At 37.7% G+C, this 18,883-nt stretch overlaps 1 protein-coding gene across 1 annotated transcript in view; it reads left to right on the top strand.

The window, feature by feature from the left end:
- Positions 1–12,040: 12,040 nt before the first annotated feature.
- The window catches only part of Cul3 (cullin 3), an 83,936-nt gene continuing 77,093 nt past the window's right edge, over positions 12,041–18,883 (top strand). Inside the window, exon 1 of the mRNA XM_077790972.1 lies at positions 12,041–12,530. Within this exon, the coding sequence (XP_077647098.1) occupies positions 12,465–12,530 (66 nt within the window). The 5' untranslated portion in view covers positions 12,041–12,464. The remainder of the gene's footprint in view (positions 12,531–18,883) is intronic.

The raw sequence follows: 18,883 nt of genomic DNA, 5'->3' as shown, positions 1-18,883 counted from the left end.
ACTTAACAATGCCAGGTACAACCAGACCTCATTTCAAACTGCCAGAGCCTATTGCAGCCAACTTCCGCATGAAGGACAGGCCAGAAATTCCAGGACCTGAATCAGCACCTGCCCCACCCCAGGAACCCTCAACAAATGACAGATGGCATTTGGGGTATAGTATCCTAACTCCCTACCCACTCAGGTAGGATAACTCTGAGGCTCACATTCCCTATTGGCTGCCAACAGTTCCCGGGTAGAATTAAACTTTAAATGCCCACAGTCATAACTTACTTGAAAATCCATCATTTATTGTCTACTTTCCCTTTTCTGTCTCACTTTCTCATTCTCTACCAATGAGTGCTAAGATCTCTTCACTCCTATCCTTGTCTCAGGGGAATCCAAACTAAAAGAGACCTCTAGCCAGAAGAACCTAGAGAGCCTGGCTGCAGAATGTAGGTGCTTAATTACTAAAATATACTGCCCATTCTCCCCAAAAGCTGATGAAGATTTTCCAAAAATTGTCTCAAGAAATAATAGGAGGAAGGATCTTTGTCTCCATATTATATCTGAATTTCTTGTAAAGAACTGTGAGGAGTAGAGTTTTTACTTCTTGGCAGGTTAACAAATTAGCCTGGTGCAGTTCAATAAAGGCTGTTAGAAGACATGAGACTCCTGTGACAGAGACAAAAGGTTTTGTCACACTCTGTAGTTGAAGTATCAGCATTTGCACTGGTATTCCAAGGCCCATTTCCCATAGAGTGATGCAGAGGGGGTCAGATAGATAGCTGCACGTACAATGGCTTGTGTTTAGTAGAGAAACCCTGAGTTAGGGAACCCAAATCTTTTAAACAGACAATAGCATATCTGCTCTTTGCTCCAGAGAAAGACCCTACCTCTATCATTCAAGGCTATTCTTATCCAAAAATCCTTGAAAAGATAGTCCATAATAAAAATAATGGGTGCCTCACAAGCTCATGGAAAATTGTCTTCCAATCCATCTATGTTCTGAAATCAAGAAAGATGTTGTTCATAATATCATTACACATTAAAACTATATCACTGTGCTTGACAGAAAATGGTAAAGATAAACATATGTTAAGATTTTAAGTGTTTGTTGTATTGGTTCTTACTTTTTATGCTTTTATTTTTTGTTTTCAAAACAAAAACATATTTGCCTGTGATGTTCATGATAAACCTACTGTTAACTATGCTATCAGGTCAGAACTTTATAGTTGATGGGAAAATTGCTCAGAAATGCTCTTTTTATTCTTTAATGCTCAACTTTCCTTTCCTCTACCCATGTGGTTTTTTTTTAATATTTTCAGTTGTAGATGGACGCAATACCTTTATTCTGTTTAGTTTTTTTTAATGTAGTGCTCAGAATTGAACCCAGTGCCTCATGCATGGTAGGCTAACACTCTAACACTGAGCCACAACCCTAGCCCCCTTGTGTTTAAGGTGGTTTGTACCATGTAAGTCAGTCACTACTAAAATTAAACAACAATGAAAAGTCACAGGACTGTAATTGAGCTATGAAAAAAAATTCAGAATTATCTGAATTATAATATTTTCACTCAAATGAGTATAATATGTATTTATTTCAGCATTTCATGCATTTTTTTCCAGTAGGAAAATGCGCACAATGAGTGCATTTGAAAGCATAAGCTACTGTTACACTTATGGACCTACTGTTTATAGCATCAGGGTGCCCACATTTGTGGCATATTTCATACCTTAAAAAAGAATATAGATCAAATTCTATATTCTATTAAAGTGCTTTATGGAAATGATTTGCTTAAAAGAATCCTAAAGTAAATTCATTTTCTAAAAACAACTTTACTTAAAGAAACACCATGATTAGTGGGAAGAGTCTTGGTCAGAATAGAAATCCAGGATTCTATTGCTACTGAAACTTTATGTCATTTGTAGTAAGAGTTGGGGAAACGGAACCAGAAAAATCTCTTAAGTTCCCTAATTCAAATTTCTCTTTTGTAGAGTGCGGTGGCTAACAGTATTGGCTATACACTAAGAATGGTATGGTTTCAATCTCAGGTGTGTCTCTTGGTGCACACCATCCTGCAAATTATGTAACCTTTTTATGCTCATTTCCAAACTAATAAAATAAGGAAAATAATACTTCAGGTGATACTTGTATTAACTTAAATTAGATAACACTTACGTACAGTTTCTGGCATACCCTGGATGCTGGATAAATTGTAGCTAATTCTATATTTTAATGTACTGATTTCATTTAATGTGATATTTTTTATAATATAAGCATATTCTGAACTCTTAAAATCTGACTCTAAGCAATTTACTTAGGTATTCATGTTTTCTCTAGCATAGTACTGAAGAATTTCAAATCTACCCATAAAATTAAGAGAACTGTTCAATGAACACTCATATACCCACCACAAAGATTCTGTTATTTACATTTTTACCTATTTGTGTTAGCTCATTTGTCTACCCATTCTTATATCCACCCAATAATCCTCCTTTCTCTGATGCAATTCATGTTTAGTTGAATAGGTCAGTGCACTTCACTGTGCATTATTAAATAGATTTCACAATTTTTGTGGCTTTTTTTTTTTTGCCTTTGGAGCTAAAATCTAATATACAATAAAATAGTGCATTTATTTTTGCATTTTGGAATTTATTTAAATATTAAAAATGTAATCAAAATTATATTTAATATAACAATGCATTGGAATACTTTTAAGATTCTGATGTTGAAGGACAATCTTACTCTACTAGGTCAGTGGAGGCCGACCTGTCATTTGCAATAAGGGTTGGGAAAACTGAACCAGAAACTCTCTTAAGGTCCCCAGTTCAAATTTCTCTTTTCTAGAGTGCAGTGGCTAACAGAATTGGCTGTATACTCTGACCGATACGGTATCAATCTCAGGTGTGTCTCTCGGTGCACACCATCCTGCAAATTATGTAACCGAGGCCTTATTACAAATGTCAGCCGAGAGAGAACATCAAGTTCCTTCCTCTTTGATGGTTGTCCAATTTGAGCATGTGCAATTTTACCCAGAGTATATCCAAATCCATAAATAATAAAATTTAATAAAAATAATAAATTGTGGTACAAAAGAAGCTCTGCTATAGTTACTGAAGATTAGTTAATTTTAGCTGGGACATTCAGATATGTTTAAATTGTCTGACAAATTAAGGAAATGTATTTTTCTCCAAAACTTATGTTGAAAGTTTAGTTCCTCTCTCTAAAATAGTAAGAATACATTCAACAAAACTGAATCTTTCTTTGCTAACTTATGTCTTTTTTTTTTTTTTTTTTTTTTTTTTTTTGGTACCAGGGATTGAATTCAGGGGCACTCAACCACTGAGCCACATCCCCAGCCCTATTTTGTATTTTATTTAGAGACAGGGTCTCATTGAGTTGCTTAGTGCCTCACTGTTGCTGAGGCTGGCTTTGAGCCTGCAACTCTCCTGTCTCACCCTCTAGAGCCGCTGGTGTGACAGGCATGTGCTACCACGCCAGGCTAACTTATGTCTTAAACTACAAAAAAAAGGGTCTTCATTAGTAAAGATGATGTAATGTGGGTAGAAATAAAGAAGCTGCAGATGGCATGAAAATTGACTGACTACAAGACCCCTGCCCCAACCCAAATCAAGCCCTCAAACGTATTACTGTTTTCAGTCCATCACTCAAAATTGTAGGCAAGTTTGTTAGGATCTTAAACATAGATATCCCATTTGTTGTTCATTCAGTTAACAACCACTTAGTGATTTGTAGGTGCAGAACACTAAAAATGACACCAAAAAAAATTTTTTTGATACCCACTTTTAGGAGCTTCATTCCATTGTCTTGTATAATTGGAATACGGTGTCTGGAATGGATGACTGAAATGAAAAATGACATAATTGTGAAACATACAGACTCTAGAATTGGAAGACCCAACATTAAATAAAAGGGTTCAAATCCCTCTTAGATAGAGATCTTCAGCAATATACTTAACCTTTCTCAGTTATGTTTTTTAATGTGTCTGAGGTGATTTTGGTGTGTATAAAATGAAGATAATAATGAAACAAGAGTAGACGTTTGCTAAGTGCCTAGTATTTGCGAGGTGCTGATCTAAGAGCACATAATGTTTCTTGGCTCATATAATCCTCACAACTATCTCACAAGATGGGTATTGTTATTATCTCTTTTTCTGTAGGCACATCCAGGGTCATTCAGCTAATTAGTAACAGAATCTAGCTTGAACACAATGCTGTTCATCATGATGCTAGCAATATTTAGTTGCTCAGGATCATGTGAGGAAGAAGGTGATGATGTCATGGTGAAGACAGGCATGGAAACTTCTCTAAAGATACTTTTGTACATAACTTTGATTTTTGAAGTATGTATGCATTTTGCCTGTTTAAAAAGTAAATAAAAAATAAGCCTAACTCTCCATAGACAAAAATGGCTAAGAAAATTGTCACAAAGTTGGGCTGAAGCCTAGATGTAACATGCCTGGATCCTATCTTAACTCTGTGCTTCTTGTTATTTGAGATAATACATTTGATTACTGCTAATTCCAATTGTATTTGCGTTTTTTGTTACCTGCAGTGAAAAGCAATTTGGCTGATTTGGATGCACCATAATTTTGAGGCCAAACTTAAATGTTAATGGTCATCAAATTTCTTTTATATTTCTCCAGTCATTCAGCTACCCTATGGCTTTGATATAACTCTATAATAATTGCTAATATTCTTTAAATTCAAAGAATGCCAGTATTGATATAGAAGAAAGTCTCATAGCTTGTTTTAAAAAGCAATATTTCCTGTATTCAATTAATTCGTAATCCTTCCCTATCCTTACCCATGGCAACTCCTTACGATGCAGCACTGTAATTAGGTGGTAGCTGTGGAATTTCACCAAAAACAATGGTGAATAAATTGACCAAACAAGAGTGACATGGATTGTTCTATTAATTACTTCTAAAAGCTTCCCTCTCAATAGAGATGAAAAACATCATACTTTTGATCAAATTCTTAAAGAATTTAATTTGCCATGTACTTAACATTTGAGGTGAGACTTGTAACTTTTCTGTTCTTGTCATGATAGGAAGCCCAGCTTTGTTGGCCTCTTGTGCATGATAAAAGTGCCATTACAGCGGGGACAGAAATGCAGGAGCACTAATGACCATGCATTGTATCACGTATAATATACATACCCCAAAGTTTATAGTTTTTATGTTTAGGGAAGAATAAAAGAATAATCATGGTAAGCAACAGTTTGAGTTCCAACTATGTGTCAGGTGTTGGGCTAAAAACTTTATCTACATTATTTTATTTAATCTTCACACTAGCCTTGTGAAGCTGGTACTATTATTAACTTGGTTTTAACTGATGAGAATAAATGGGGTTCATTCAATACATTGAGGAGTCTAGGTTAGAACCCAGGCCAGGGTGTGATGTCACATACCTGTAATCCCAGAAGCTCGGGAGAATGAGGCAGTAGAATTGCAAGTTTAAAGCCAGCCTCAGCAATTTCGTGAGGTGCTAAGCATCTTAGCGAGATCTGTCTCAAAACAAAATGTAAAAAGAGGGATGTGGCTCAGTTGTTAAGCACCCCTGGTTCAATTCCTGGCACCAAAAAAATAAAAATAAAAATAAAATAAAATAAAAAACCAAAAACAAAACCCAAGCTATATGACTTCAGGACTGACCCTCTAAACCATGGTGCTATAGTATTTTGTAGTTTAAAATAATAGTGTGCTGGCCACTAATATTAGTTGTGCACAGCTACTGTCAGTTTATATGGTGGCTTTGTGCAAATTAGAAAAAGATTCCCTCCACCCAAACAAATGCAGCCCTGCAGCATATAACACAGTTGGCATCTTTGATCAAGGAAATAGGAACTCCTTCCTATGTGTGACAATAGCACTTGCAGGGCACATGCCTTGAGCAACAGCCTCTGCTCTCCTAGTTACCTCCTAGCTAGACACCTTATTATACTGCACAGACCCTACAACTGTATGAGGGCTTTAAAAGAATTTATACATTTGTGTGCATATGTGTGTGCACGGGTATACACACATACACACACATTTTTATCAGTCAAAGGTCTTGTTTGCAAGCACTCTACTTGGATAATCCTTGCTATCCTCTTAGGATCTAGTCTCCACCCTTCTCCACCCAATGCCCTGCTTGGGTTTTTATGGCCTCCATCAATGACTCCCTCACCCTTTAATTCATCCAGTGAGAGGCATCAGCCAGAGGTCCAAAGGAAGAAGGAATGTGAGTTCAAGGTATTTTGTTCCTGCCTGTCTTCCTACTTCCACAGAGCTTGTCAGTAAGTTCTCTCCTAAGGCCTCAGATTGTCAGGCAGCCCTCTTGTCTGGAGACAGCAAGAATTTCTGGCGGTCACTCTTCTCCTTAGTCCCTGGAGCCTAGATGTGTCCTGCTATTGCTAGTCCTGAGATGCTTCATCATCCCTTGATCACTGCCTAACTCTGCTGCTTTTTCTGTAGATAGTCCCTTAATTACACTGCCCTCAATGTCCCTCTTACAGTGAACCATCTGTTTCCTGCCAGGACCCTGACAGATACACAGCACAAACAAACTTTGACTATTTTTAAGCAAAAATAGAATTTGGGGAAGAAACATTGGGGGTCCCAGAAACAAGGGGAGAAGGGAAGGCAATGGGTGGAAAACAAACAGGGATTAGAGGACAGTTTACAGGCTGAGGAGGAGCAGTGAAAATCATTCAGTGCAAAGAGTCTAGGCCACCTACTGCCACTGCCTCTGAATGCTCAACTGACCCAGATCCATCACCTCCTCAAGTCAGTTTCTAGACAATTTGATTGCCTGTGTTTCCACTATACATCTACTCACAGAGCAAGCTGAGAAGTGGAGAGAGAGGATCAGGCCCCCTTGAGTATGTGCTTGGAAGTAGAAACCAAGACCTCACTCAGTGGGGGACTCTGAAAATAAGGGTCAGGGTGCTAATAGGAAACACTTCTCTACCTCTAAAAGGACAAGCACTGCTCTAATAAAAAAATGTGAAAATGCCTTAACAATCCAAGCACCTAAATTAGTTGTTTGAAAAAAATGAAGATTCATATGGAGATAGGCGATACTTAATAAGAATTTCAGTAACAGAGAAATACTATTTCTAATAGTTTCACAAATTAAAAAAATTTAAGAAGTTTTTAACTGGGTTAAATTTAAAGTTGCCAGTTTCATCTTCACAAAGTGTTCATGGTGCTACTGTCTAAGAACTTACCATTTAAATTTATTGCTCAATAGCCAACCATGTAAGAATTAGAGGATTCAGAAAATAGTGACTAAGAATCAACTTATCTCTAGAACTTTAATTCATCATATCAATTTGTGGCTAGAAATAGGTCCTAACAATTTTTATATCTTTTGTCATCTTAAAGATTATTCTTGTCTTTTATCAGAGTTCCTTTATCTTTCAAGATTATGATGTCTACCATTTCAAGATCTAAGAATTAAATATAAGGTTTTATTATGAACTCAAGACAAACAGCTTATTGAAGAAGTTTAAGCATAATACTATTTTATTACATTTGTTGATGGTTGTAGTTATAATTCATACAATTACTAAATTTCTTATAAAATTTAAACCATTTACTTTTATGACTCTTTGATCCCATGCTTTATTTCAACTCCAAAATTAACTTAATTCACAAAGACAGAGTTGGTGAATTACAAATTTCAATGTATACTTTACTTGTCACGAATGAAAGCGGTACATATTCATAATTGTCCCCTGGAGGCTTCTTGATACAGTTAGTGTTATAATGCTATGAATAAAGGGAAATTCTTTTCCTTGAAAATAAAATTACATGCAACAATGCCTATAATTTTTAATTGAGAATTTATATTCTGTTAAGCTAGTTGGTTGTGTATATATATATTTTTTATTTTCAAAATATTTAATTTAATGAGTACATGTGGAATAAACAGAACTACCCAAGTCAACTGGGAAGTGTCAAGAGCTGTCAGTGAGATGATTTTATTTGTCATGGTAGTTGATGAAAAATTGAAAGGAGGAATCTATGATATAATCAGACATTTAAGATTTTTAAAGATGGAACTGTCTCATACACTTCATATGCTTTTTTTTGAGAGGGAATTTTTTTAATATTTATTTTTTATTGGTGGACACAACATCTTTATTTTAGATTTATGTGGTGCTGAGGATCGAATCCAGTGCCCCGCGCACGCCAGGCGAGCGTGCTACCGCTTGAGCCACATCCCCAGCCCCTCATATGTTTTTGTTCTCAGTGACATAAGGAAATGGCAAGAACAAAGTAGAAACAGCACACAGAAAAGGCCTAAAGTTTTCATATGTTTAAGTGTTTATAGTTAAGTTCTCAATGGTCCACTTACTTTCCTCAAATAACATCATCTTATAGTGCATATATGTGTCCTACTACCCCACACATATATAATTCCACATCTAATGTCCTATAATATTTACCAGTTGCCTGGTGGGAACAATAAAGAAAATAGTAGATCCAGTCTTTCCATTCAAGGAGCTGGTAATATCACTACATTTTTTGTCTTCCATCTGAAAAACAGCCAGTTTTCCCTAACACAGTCTTGATCTATTCAAAACTATTGAACAAGTCTTTCTAATTGAATTGGTAGGCTGTGAGCTGATTTAATAACTAATATCTTCACAATCAAATCGGTGGGTCTGAAACAGTGATTAAAGTGGCTTGGTATCCTGGATACCTAGAAATTCATGGCCAAGAAGAGGCTATTATTCCCTTTTGCAGTCTCCTCATACCTCATAGTGCCCCCTTTACAGAAGGGATAGAAGGAAAGAACACCACCCGACCTGTCTGACTGCACGTGCTCCATGTAGATAAATGAAAATGGGGCCACCGTTTTCCTGTGTCAGGACAATGTCAGCATGAGTAGGAATACCAACTGTCAGGCATGCAAGATCTAGTGAGTTCCTATTCCAGGGCTGCTTTCTCTGCTGGATCAGTTGGCAGTCTGCAGAGAAGCTAACATTCTGAAAGTTCATTTGTTGTTTGCAAGTCAGGGAAAACCACTGGGCATAGAAAAATAGGTTCACCTCTGCTTTAGAGGGTAATTTCATGTACATTTGAGAATGATGCTTCTCTAGAATGGAAAATTCCTGGTTTCTGGACAGAAATATATGAAAAATTGTTTGCTAACTCTATTGTGGTTTCCAAATTTTGAGATGTAAAAAAGGACTACATGTTCTGTGATGGCAGGTCTCATCTGCCTTATTCACCCTAGTGTCTCACACATGTAGTGACATTCAGTAAATGTTTCTTGAATATATGAATAATTAAGTGAAAAGTAGATTTTGAATGAAGAATTCATCTTGAAGCATTTTCCTACTTCTTTTTTTGTTAAAAGCATAGAAAATAAACAGTTGATAGTGATTCTTTTAAATGCAGCCAAATTTTGCTTAGACAACACAAACATGAAAATGTGTGCTTGTAAAACAAAATGAATTAAATGGTGATTATACTGATTTACAATTAAAAAGAAACATACCTAAATGTAGTGGGTTCTTAAATGCTGGTCCAGGGTGTCTTCTTAGGTTCATAGTGAAACAAGAATAATCAGTGCAATGTGTTGTTTATCATAAGGCTGAATTATCAATTTAAAGAACTGCCCTTTATTAAAAATATACTTTTGAGGTTGACATATTAATTTTTCTTTCATGAAATGATGGGGATGATCTACAATGCTTTTTTTTTTTTTCCCTTCCTTTTCTCATTACTGGGGAAGTAACATGGAGTTACATGCCTGAACTACATACCTGGCCCTTTTTATTTATTTATTTATTTATTTTTAAATTTTTGAGACAGGGTCTCCCTAAATTTCCCAGGCTGCTCTTGACTTGCAATCCTCCTGCCTCAGTCTCTCCAGAAGCTGAGATCACAAGAATGTACCACCACACAGCCCCCCCTTCATTTTTAATTTTTTTGAGATGCGCAGGGCCTTGGGCATGTGAGGCAAGTATACCACCACCAAGACACATCCCCAATCCCTCCTTATTCTTCTTTAATGTCCTTACTTGCCAAAGTAAAATTATCAACTCTCTATTGACTCCCTAGCTTATCTTCTTTGCTTTGTAAAATTCAAATGGAGACTGGCTTTCAGATATAATCCATTTTATGTAAGTATATAAATACTTCTTTTAGAAATCTACATATTGAGTAAAGGACAATAGTATAACTTTGACCTAATGCCCCATAATCCTCATCAGAGGTTGAGTGGATGCTCTATGCTGAGCATTGCTCTAAGGGCTTTTAAAATATATTCTCTCATTTAAATTTCACAGTCATCCAAGGAGAAGTTATTCCTATTGTCTCTATTTCACCTTTGAAGAACTCTGTGGACAGTCAGGTGTTTGGCCCAAAGAAATATAACACAGCTAGTAAAGCAGTAAGGCTGAGATTCAAACCAATGGTTCTATAACATAGATTCTTACATTACAAAGAAATTGAGTTAAAAGTCAAGAGGACCAATGAAAAAAACACCATTATGATATTCTAATGATTATGCAAATAAATGTTCGATTAGCATACATATTATAAACTCCCATCCCAGACTTATTCTTATATACAAGTCAGAGTCCCTCCCAATTTTACATTATCAACCTATTGTTGATGACCTATTTTTAGCTTCAGTATTTACAGATATTGCCTTAAATAACATTCTCCTTAAATTCCTGTTTTGATTAGCAAATACACAGCAGGAAAAAATAAATTCCACGGGGCATTTTTACCAAAAGGGACTGAAAGCACCATCATAATAATGGTGTTTTTTCATTGGTTTTTCCTGTCACATAGCTGAATTTCTTTATAATATAAAAAGCTTAGACATCAGGATTCAGTTAATTTAGGGCAAATTCAACCTGATAGTCACTAATAAAAAGTACCCCTCAGTTTACTTATTAAAGTTTGCTATTAAAAAACATATCAAAAGTCCAGTTTTTAAACGTAGATATTTACCCAAACAACAGCTTCTTACTTAAAATGGGAAAATCAGAAACTTTAGTAGGAACTCACACATTCTCCAGCAGACTTGAAAACCCAAGTATAGCAGCAGTTGCGCAAGCAGGTAAATCGGGAAGCAAAATGCATAATAAATGAAAGTCAAACAAACTGGACATTTTGACTATATGATGATTAAAAAAAATAAAAAATTCTTCCAAATTCACAGCAAACTGAATCCAACAGTTACTTTGGTTTTAAATATCTACCGTGCTCTTGATAATGGTAAAAATGACTTATTTGGCAGGTTATGGATAGATTCTATTTAACATAATTTACCAAATATTGCACTACATTAAGGAAGCTGTCATTTTATTTCAATGGAAACAAAAATCAGATTTCAATAGTAAGCCCTGGGTTCCTCATAAAATATCAGTGAATCAAGAGGTCCTGGTGCTTCTCCAATTTAAGGAAACTCTGTAGATTAACATCTCCACCCCTCAGACCTGAGAGCTGAGGTGGAATTCTTGTCAAGAATACGAGACACTAATTTCCAACAGTTCAGGTAACTCTTCTTTCGAGTCTCTGGCTTCTGCTCAAGTGCCCATCCCTAGTCCAAGATGCCCTAGAAAAACACAGGAACCAGTTCTAGGACGTAGTGAGCCTTCTAGCACCCCACGCTCATTGCAGGTCTACCCTCCGCCCGCTGTAGCCCAGCCCAGTCCAGCCAATCCGGCCCACTACACAGTCTTACTCTGGCCCTGCGAACTTCCCCCGCCCACTGTCCACGTGACCAGAATCCCTCAACCCCACTTCGCGCTCCACCAATCAGCAACCATTTCTGCTCAGAACCGAGTCTTCGACGCTCCTCTTTCAAAAAAGCTTTTACTCCTTCTGCCTTCAGCCCCGCCCCTTTCCCTCCTCCCCGCCCCGTCGGCCCCTCCCACTTCCTCTCTTTCCCTCCTGCTCCCCAGTTTCGCCCCACCCAGCCCGGGGCTACGAGCTCGCCCTCTTCTCGCGAGATCTGAGCGTCCCCGCCGCGGCCGCCCGCCTCCCCTCCCGTCCTCCCACCCCCCCTCCCCCCAATCTCTCCACTCTCCGGCTCTCCTCCCTCCCTCCTCCCCCCTCCACCCTCTGGGCCGGATCTCGTCTCGCTGAGGCGGAGGAGGAGAAGGAGGAGGAGGAGGACGTTCGGCCTGCGCAGTGAGATGTTTGTCCGTCGCCGTCGCCGCCGCCATCGCGGAGGAGCGCGATAAAGGGAGCCGAGCCGGGCGTGAGGGGGACCCTGCGGAGCCGCCGCGCCAGCGCAGCCCCCAGCCGAGTCCGAGTCGCCGGAGCCCGAGCCGTCGCCGTCGCCGTCGCGGCCGCCCAGGGGCCGGCCCGCTCTCCAGCCCAGCCCGGGGGCCGCGCCGCCGCCGCCCCCAGCGTCGCCCCTCGTCCGCCCGCCCGCCTTAAATGTGACACCGGCGCCTCGGAGTGCGACCCGAAGCCGCCGCCGGGTAGGGGACGAGCACCATGTCGAATCTGAGCAAAGGCACGGGCAGCCGGAAGGACACCAAGATGCGGATCCGGGCCTTTCCGGTGAGTCCCTCCTCGGCGCCCGGGACCCCGGGGCCGGGGCCCCGGCCGAGAGCCGCACGCGAGGCCCGGGCTGAACTCCCCCAACAGGCCGCAGGCCCGCCTCCCCTCCCCCACGCCGCCGGCCGCGGGGCGCGAGCCTTCCCGGCAACGGGGCTGCGCGGGGCCCGGCGCGGCCGCCCTCCCGGGCCGTTCCCCGCGCCCGGCCCCCGCCGCCCCGGGCGTCGCTGCTCGGGGCCCGCGCCGCCTGGCCCTCCCTGCGTCTGTGGGGTGTAGGCCCGGGCCCCCGCGTTTCTCCTGCCGCCCGGCTCAAGCACTCCAGCCCTCGGGGATGGAGACCGACCGGAGTCCTCGGTGTGGGGCGTGTGTGTAACTTTTCACGTGTGGTCTAGCTGCGGCTTAAAACATGACCCAGCCTCGCTTTACTGCGACCAAGGGGGCTGTGCCCGCCTTCTCCCCCCTCCTCGGCAAGGGTTGTGCCACCAACCTGTCCCCGACGCAGTGACAGTGGTTCCACGAAATGCTCAGTGGCAATATACTCATAACATGAAGCGTATTTATAGCATCTTTCATCCCACAAGCCTCCTAAGCACTTCACAAACTCTGGTTCAGGAACTGTCTGGCCACTCGTAGGAGGGCCGGCGGGAAGGAAGCGAGACCCAACAAATTGGACAATTAGTTTTCCGTTTCTTAGCCTTGGAAGTCTGAAAGAACGAGTCTGGTCACCACGCAGAGCTGCTTTACTTTTCTGCTGTCACTTTTAGCGACAACAAACGTATTCTGTTTAAAAACGTTCTCTTTTGTCATTACATGGAGTCATACACTCTTTAGTGTATAGGGTATAACTCTGGATGTCACACTTGATTCAAACAGCCAGTGGCAAGCAATTAAAATATATTGTTGTAACAGAAACTGGACGTACTTGCTCACGTTGCTACAGTAACAGGTATAAGTCAAGATAGACAAACTAGCAATCAAACAAGTTTTTGGAAGTAGAACTAGAGAAATATTTTAATTTTGCCTTAGATTCATAAATACATTATATCAGGTGTGAAATGGCGGGTTTGTATTCACTTTTTAAAGCATACTTTTTCTGAAGTTTAGTTGTGATGAGGAGAGTGACCCACCTTTTAATGGAATTGTCCTAGTTGAGTGAGTAGCTTGGTCCTAGAGAACTGAGGATCACTTTAAATTCATAAAATTTAAAACAAAAGAATATACTTGGTGAAGAATTTTGAAATTGCCTGCACATAAGTACTAATTAGTGTCAATGTGTGGAAACTTCCGGCTTTATGTAGATAAGTAGGATATGTATTTTTACGTTATATTAAGGAGGGTTGGATGCGCGAAATATTTTCTAAATATTTGTGACAAACTACATCAGAAACTGAGAAGTACTGACAAAAGAGCATTAATAAGTTCACTAGCACATTTTTCTTTGTAATTGGGCAAAGAACTGGGTTTATGAATTTGCGACCTAAATCGTCCAGTTGACTATCAAATCCATTTTTTTTTTTTGCAGAAGTGAGATTATTCACAATTTTGTCAAGTCACTAGTTTTATATAACAGGTTATGTTCACTGTCTTATACAGTTCATTCAGGTTTTTTTGCTAAAATATGGAACAATTCATATTTGACCTCAACACACTTAGGTTGTTATTATTGCCATTAATCAATTCTATCATTGTTTGTGATCAATTCTTTGATAGTTTTAGGTTTGTCTGCTCTTAACCTGTTCTCTACTCCCAGTCATTTGTTTGTTCAAGAAATACTGAGGACTAGTACCAGGCACTGATCTAGGAGTTTGGGATTTGTCAGTATACCTTAAAAGACCAAGATTACTGCTTTCTGGAACTAGAGAAGCAGCAGGAGAGAATTTCATTATTCTTTTAGCTTAAGAGTAAAATATTTTATGATAGGTAAATACACCATACTGGAACTAATTTTTTTTTTCCAAGTAGCATTATGGCTGTGAGCTAGTTTAGATCCTTTCTGACTATAACTTGTTGCTCAAAGCTTTTCCAGAATTCTTAGTAAAGTCTGTAAGTAACCTGATGTTTTCATATTCAATGTTTAATACCTGCTTGCTTTTAAATACCCAATAATTTTTCATTACTATTTCATAACATCTTTGACAAGTAGTCAAGTTGCTTCAGTCTTCATTAAGGATAGGTGTATGCCTTAGTGATAACAACATTTCACTGACTTAGCCTTTGGTAAATGTATGAGTATTTACAGACCTTCAGAATCCTTTCCTTCAAGTTATCAGCCTTGTACATTACCATAGTCTGTGTGTCTTGCTAGTCAAAAGTCATAAATGTGTAGTATTCCATAAAGAAATAGATATTATTTCTGATTGTACATATATGTATATTTAGAACTGTTGTATTTTATGTATATCATTTGGATATATAGTCATAATTTGTGGGAAACTGTAGTTTAACCAAAAATTTCAAGTGTTTATTTCAGATTGCCTTTTACAAAAATTGGTATGTAAAAAAGCATGAAAATGTGTTTTGTGATTGTTTTGTTTTTATTGAAGAATAGTGGTAAGTGAACTTAAAGAATATTATGTAAGACTACTTCAGATATAGTCCCATCTAGTAAAATCAGATTCTTTTTTAGTGTTTTGAGTGCATATTTTAAGTATGCCTTTAATCATTGTTAAGCAAGAGTTATACCACACCATAGTTTAATGCACAATTTACGTTTTTTAAGTAGAACTTTTCAAAGAGATTCTTTTTAAGATGGAAAACAATAAGGAACTTTATGTACTTATAAATTGTTGCCAGAGGAAAGTTTATTCCAATTTTTAGGCTTTCCTGCATTGCACAAAATACCATCTCATGTCACATCTTTTTGTCAATAATGTTTTACTTGTATTTTCTTTTTTTTTTTGGTTCACAAAGTAGCAGTGTCTGTCTTTCTTTCTTTCTTTCTTTCTTCTTTTTTTTTTTTAATTTTTAAAGAAAGGAGGCTATCCTTAATGAAACTCTTGGACACATGGGTTTGGATGAAATAATTTCTCTCTTCCTTGCGTTTGCCATGTGTCTTGTGTCTGTTTTTGTTGCACTATGTGGGATTAATTGCTGTCAGGTAAACTTTTGTCCTTATCTTTGAAAAGCCATTCCTTATCATCTCTAATGTCCAGGGTTTTGTCTGTGTAAGCTTGTTAAGCATGATTGAAATTGGAGGGGAAATAATTTGTAAATGCTGTCCTCTTCTTTGCCTTTCCTGGATTTTAGCCTTCAGAGTTTAGGAGACCTATTGTAAAAGTGACCTTCTCTAATATATGATCTGATCTCTACCTGAAATAACTAGTTATTAGTTTATGAAGCATACTACATCAAGGGAAGATAGATTTTCTGGATGTAATGTTCACTCCATGATTCTAGATGAATTCTGCCTGTGTAGCATGGATCACAAGTGATGTACAGAGGTGAAACCCACATAGTTACTGACACTAGAGAATGAGATGAGTTTTAAGATCGTTTTTGATGTACTTAAGAGCACAGAGATAAGGACAAATAGGGAGTTGATGATTTTTCCCTTTCCTTTCCCCTCCCAGATTGGGGAAACAACTTTGATCTTCATAATAGTTTTCGCTTTCTTAAGGAAGATAATTATTGCATAGAAGTACTTGAAATGTATATGTGGCAATTGAGTAATAGCTTTGCAAATCACATAGAGTTGGAATTTAGCCATAAATTTGTTTTTCATTCTTTGTATTTTTCTTACAGAAATTATGGAGTAAGGTGTAATTTGTGAAAGTGTTGCTTACACTTAGACTGATTCTCTTTCTGTTTAGTAAGTTTTGGGATAGTCATCTGTGTTATAGGCATTAGTTCCTTTTGGGAATCAGAAGTTAGAAAAATAAAAAGCATGAAGTTGTTATCAATAAAGTGTTTATTTTGGTAACATTTCAGAGGAATTTGGAAAATGGTTAGTACTAATGTTGAATTTCAAACTATTTTAGTAGTATTGGACATAATGTGAAAATATGATCTTTTGTACAGTAATTACAACATTGATTCATACAATATAAAGTGTTATTTGTTTGCATGTCATTTATTCATTAAATGTAGTTAAGTAGGAACAACATTGTCTAGTTAGGAAGATTATATGATTAAGACTTGAAGAAGTAGTATGCCTTCTCTTTGTGTTACATCTTGGGAGACCTTGGAGGTAATATCTTGTTATTTTCATTCCAGATTGTATGGATGATCTTCAGCAGTTTTGTTAGATTTATATATCAGTTACTGGATGATTTGTAGTTTTATATAATGCAACTTTTCAAAATAATTCATGTTCATCCATTGTAAAGTCATCCAAAAAGTAAAGGTGTTACCAGAGAAAAGTATGAGATAAAATATGAATTGCAGTTATTGTCAGTCTGTCAAAGGAAAGAATTCACTTATAAGCTAAAAAAAAAAAAAGGGAAAAAAATTTGTAATCCTAACACTTGGAAATAAATTATATTAACATTTTGATGTTTCTTTTCATCTTTAATATGCATGTGTGAATAAGTAAAATTGAAATTTTAAAATAGTTTTGAAAACATGACCTTTAATGGCTTTTTGATTACTTTACAATACCCGAATTTGCTTACCCATTCCTCTACTGCTAAGTATTTTGATTGATTCTAGAGAGTCCTTATTTTCTCTTGCATACAGAATACAGCTGTGACATTATCCTGTTGTTTGAGCCCATTTATGATTATGAAATTATTGAGCTTAAAGTAGTTGCTATAAATTCTCTAATCCATGTTCAGAAAGATAGAATTAATATCTAAAACTTATTGAATGCTTATCATGTGCCAGACACTGTTCTCTGTGCTTTGCATGTCTAAACTTATTTAGTTCACACAACTCTCTAGAATACTAATGTCGTCTGTTTTACAAATGAGGCCTTGAGAGGTTAAATAATTTGCTTAAAGTTATTTTTCAGTGCAAGTGGCAGAACTAGGACTGTAATCTAGGCAATTTGGCTCTACAAGGTTTTTTAAAATTAAACGTGCCAAAATTTGTATCAGTTTAACTTCTTAGTAGCAAAATCTTAGCCAATATATCTTTAATGTTATAGGTAAAAAAATAGTATTTTAATTTGCATTTCTTTAACTTTTTAAGAAGAAAACTGTGGTATCCACAGGAATTTTTTTATTCAGTTTTTGCACTTGAGTTTTCAATGTGTCTATTAGAAGTATGACTAAAAGGTAAGGAGACTGAAAACATAATAGTTAAAGAGTGGGTTCTGTACTGTCAGGGTTTGAATACAGCTCTACCTCTTTGTAGCTATACTGTATTTAGCAAATTATTTATTTTAAATTTTTTTTTTAGTTGTAGATGGACAACAATACCTTTATTTATATTTAGTGGTGCTGAGGAACAAACTTCACACATACTAGGCAAGTGCTCTACCACTGAGCCACAACCCCAGCCCATTATCTTTATCTTTTTCATCTTCTCTAGCCTTAGTTGTTTCCTATGCAAAATGAGAATACTGAAAGGACTTACCTTACAGGATTGTCATGCAATAAAGAAAATAAAGCTTCAGAATTGTATCTAGCACAGTTAGTTGTTATGTCAACTTTGAGGCATGAATATGCTGAAATTTAAATATTAAAATTGGATGTTTTTGCAAGTAGTTGTATTGAAATGCTGTGTACTTATTTTAATGATGCTACTTTTTTGGAGAGGGGTACAGATTCTAGAATTAGTGTTTTGAAAGCCACAGAATCCATTTGTGAACCACTCCAAGAATTAGTCCTGAAAGATATACATATGGTACCTCTGTGGCACTGTAAAGGAATGCTGCTGGCTTTGGGAGGATGTCTTCAAGTAAGAATTTCCAGTAACTCTCATGTAAATATATGTGATAAGCATTCAATAAGTGTTAGCTATTATTTTACTTTTGTGGACATCTGTTTGCTATGTACATCCTAATATGTACATTGAATATTCATCTAAAAAACACATTTTGTTTTTCTTATTTTCTTCCTTCTCCCCCGCACTCCCCCCCTTAATATCACTTCTGAACTAGGTTGTGGTTTCTGCCCAAAGCTTAATACTGCACACCCTTTTGAACCACAGAATACTTAGCATAGTGTGGGTGGTTAGTGGATGATTGATTTAATGAGAAACTAGTTCTCTAAGCCAAGCCATAGTAATTGATTAAGTCAATGCAAGTGGTGCTCTGAAGTACTTAAACTATTTTTGTGGCTATAGTGAGTTAATTTTTTAGATGTAGTAGCAGGTCATTAATGATCTTATGCATTTTTCTTAGGAGGGTAGTCTCTTTAGTCTCTGGAACAATAATGGCCTGAAAGTAAATGTAGTATGTTATGTTGGCATTAACC

Source organism: Urocitellus parryii, chromosome 1, assembly GCF_045843805.1.
Source record: "Urocitellus parryii isolate mUroPar1 chromosome 1, mUroPar1.hap1, whole genome shotgun sequence".
Taxonomy (NCBI): Eukaryota; Metazoa; Chordata; class Mammalia; order Rodentia; family Sciuridae; genus Urocitellus; species Urocitellus parryii.
This window is presented reverse-complemented; position numbering and strand designations above follow the sequence as displayed.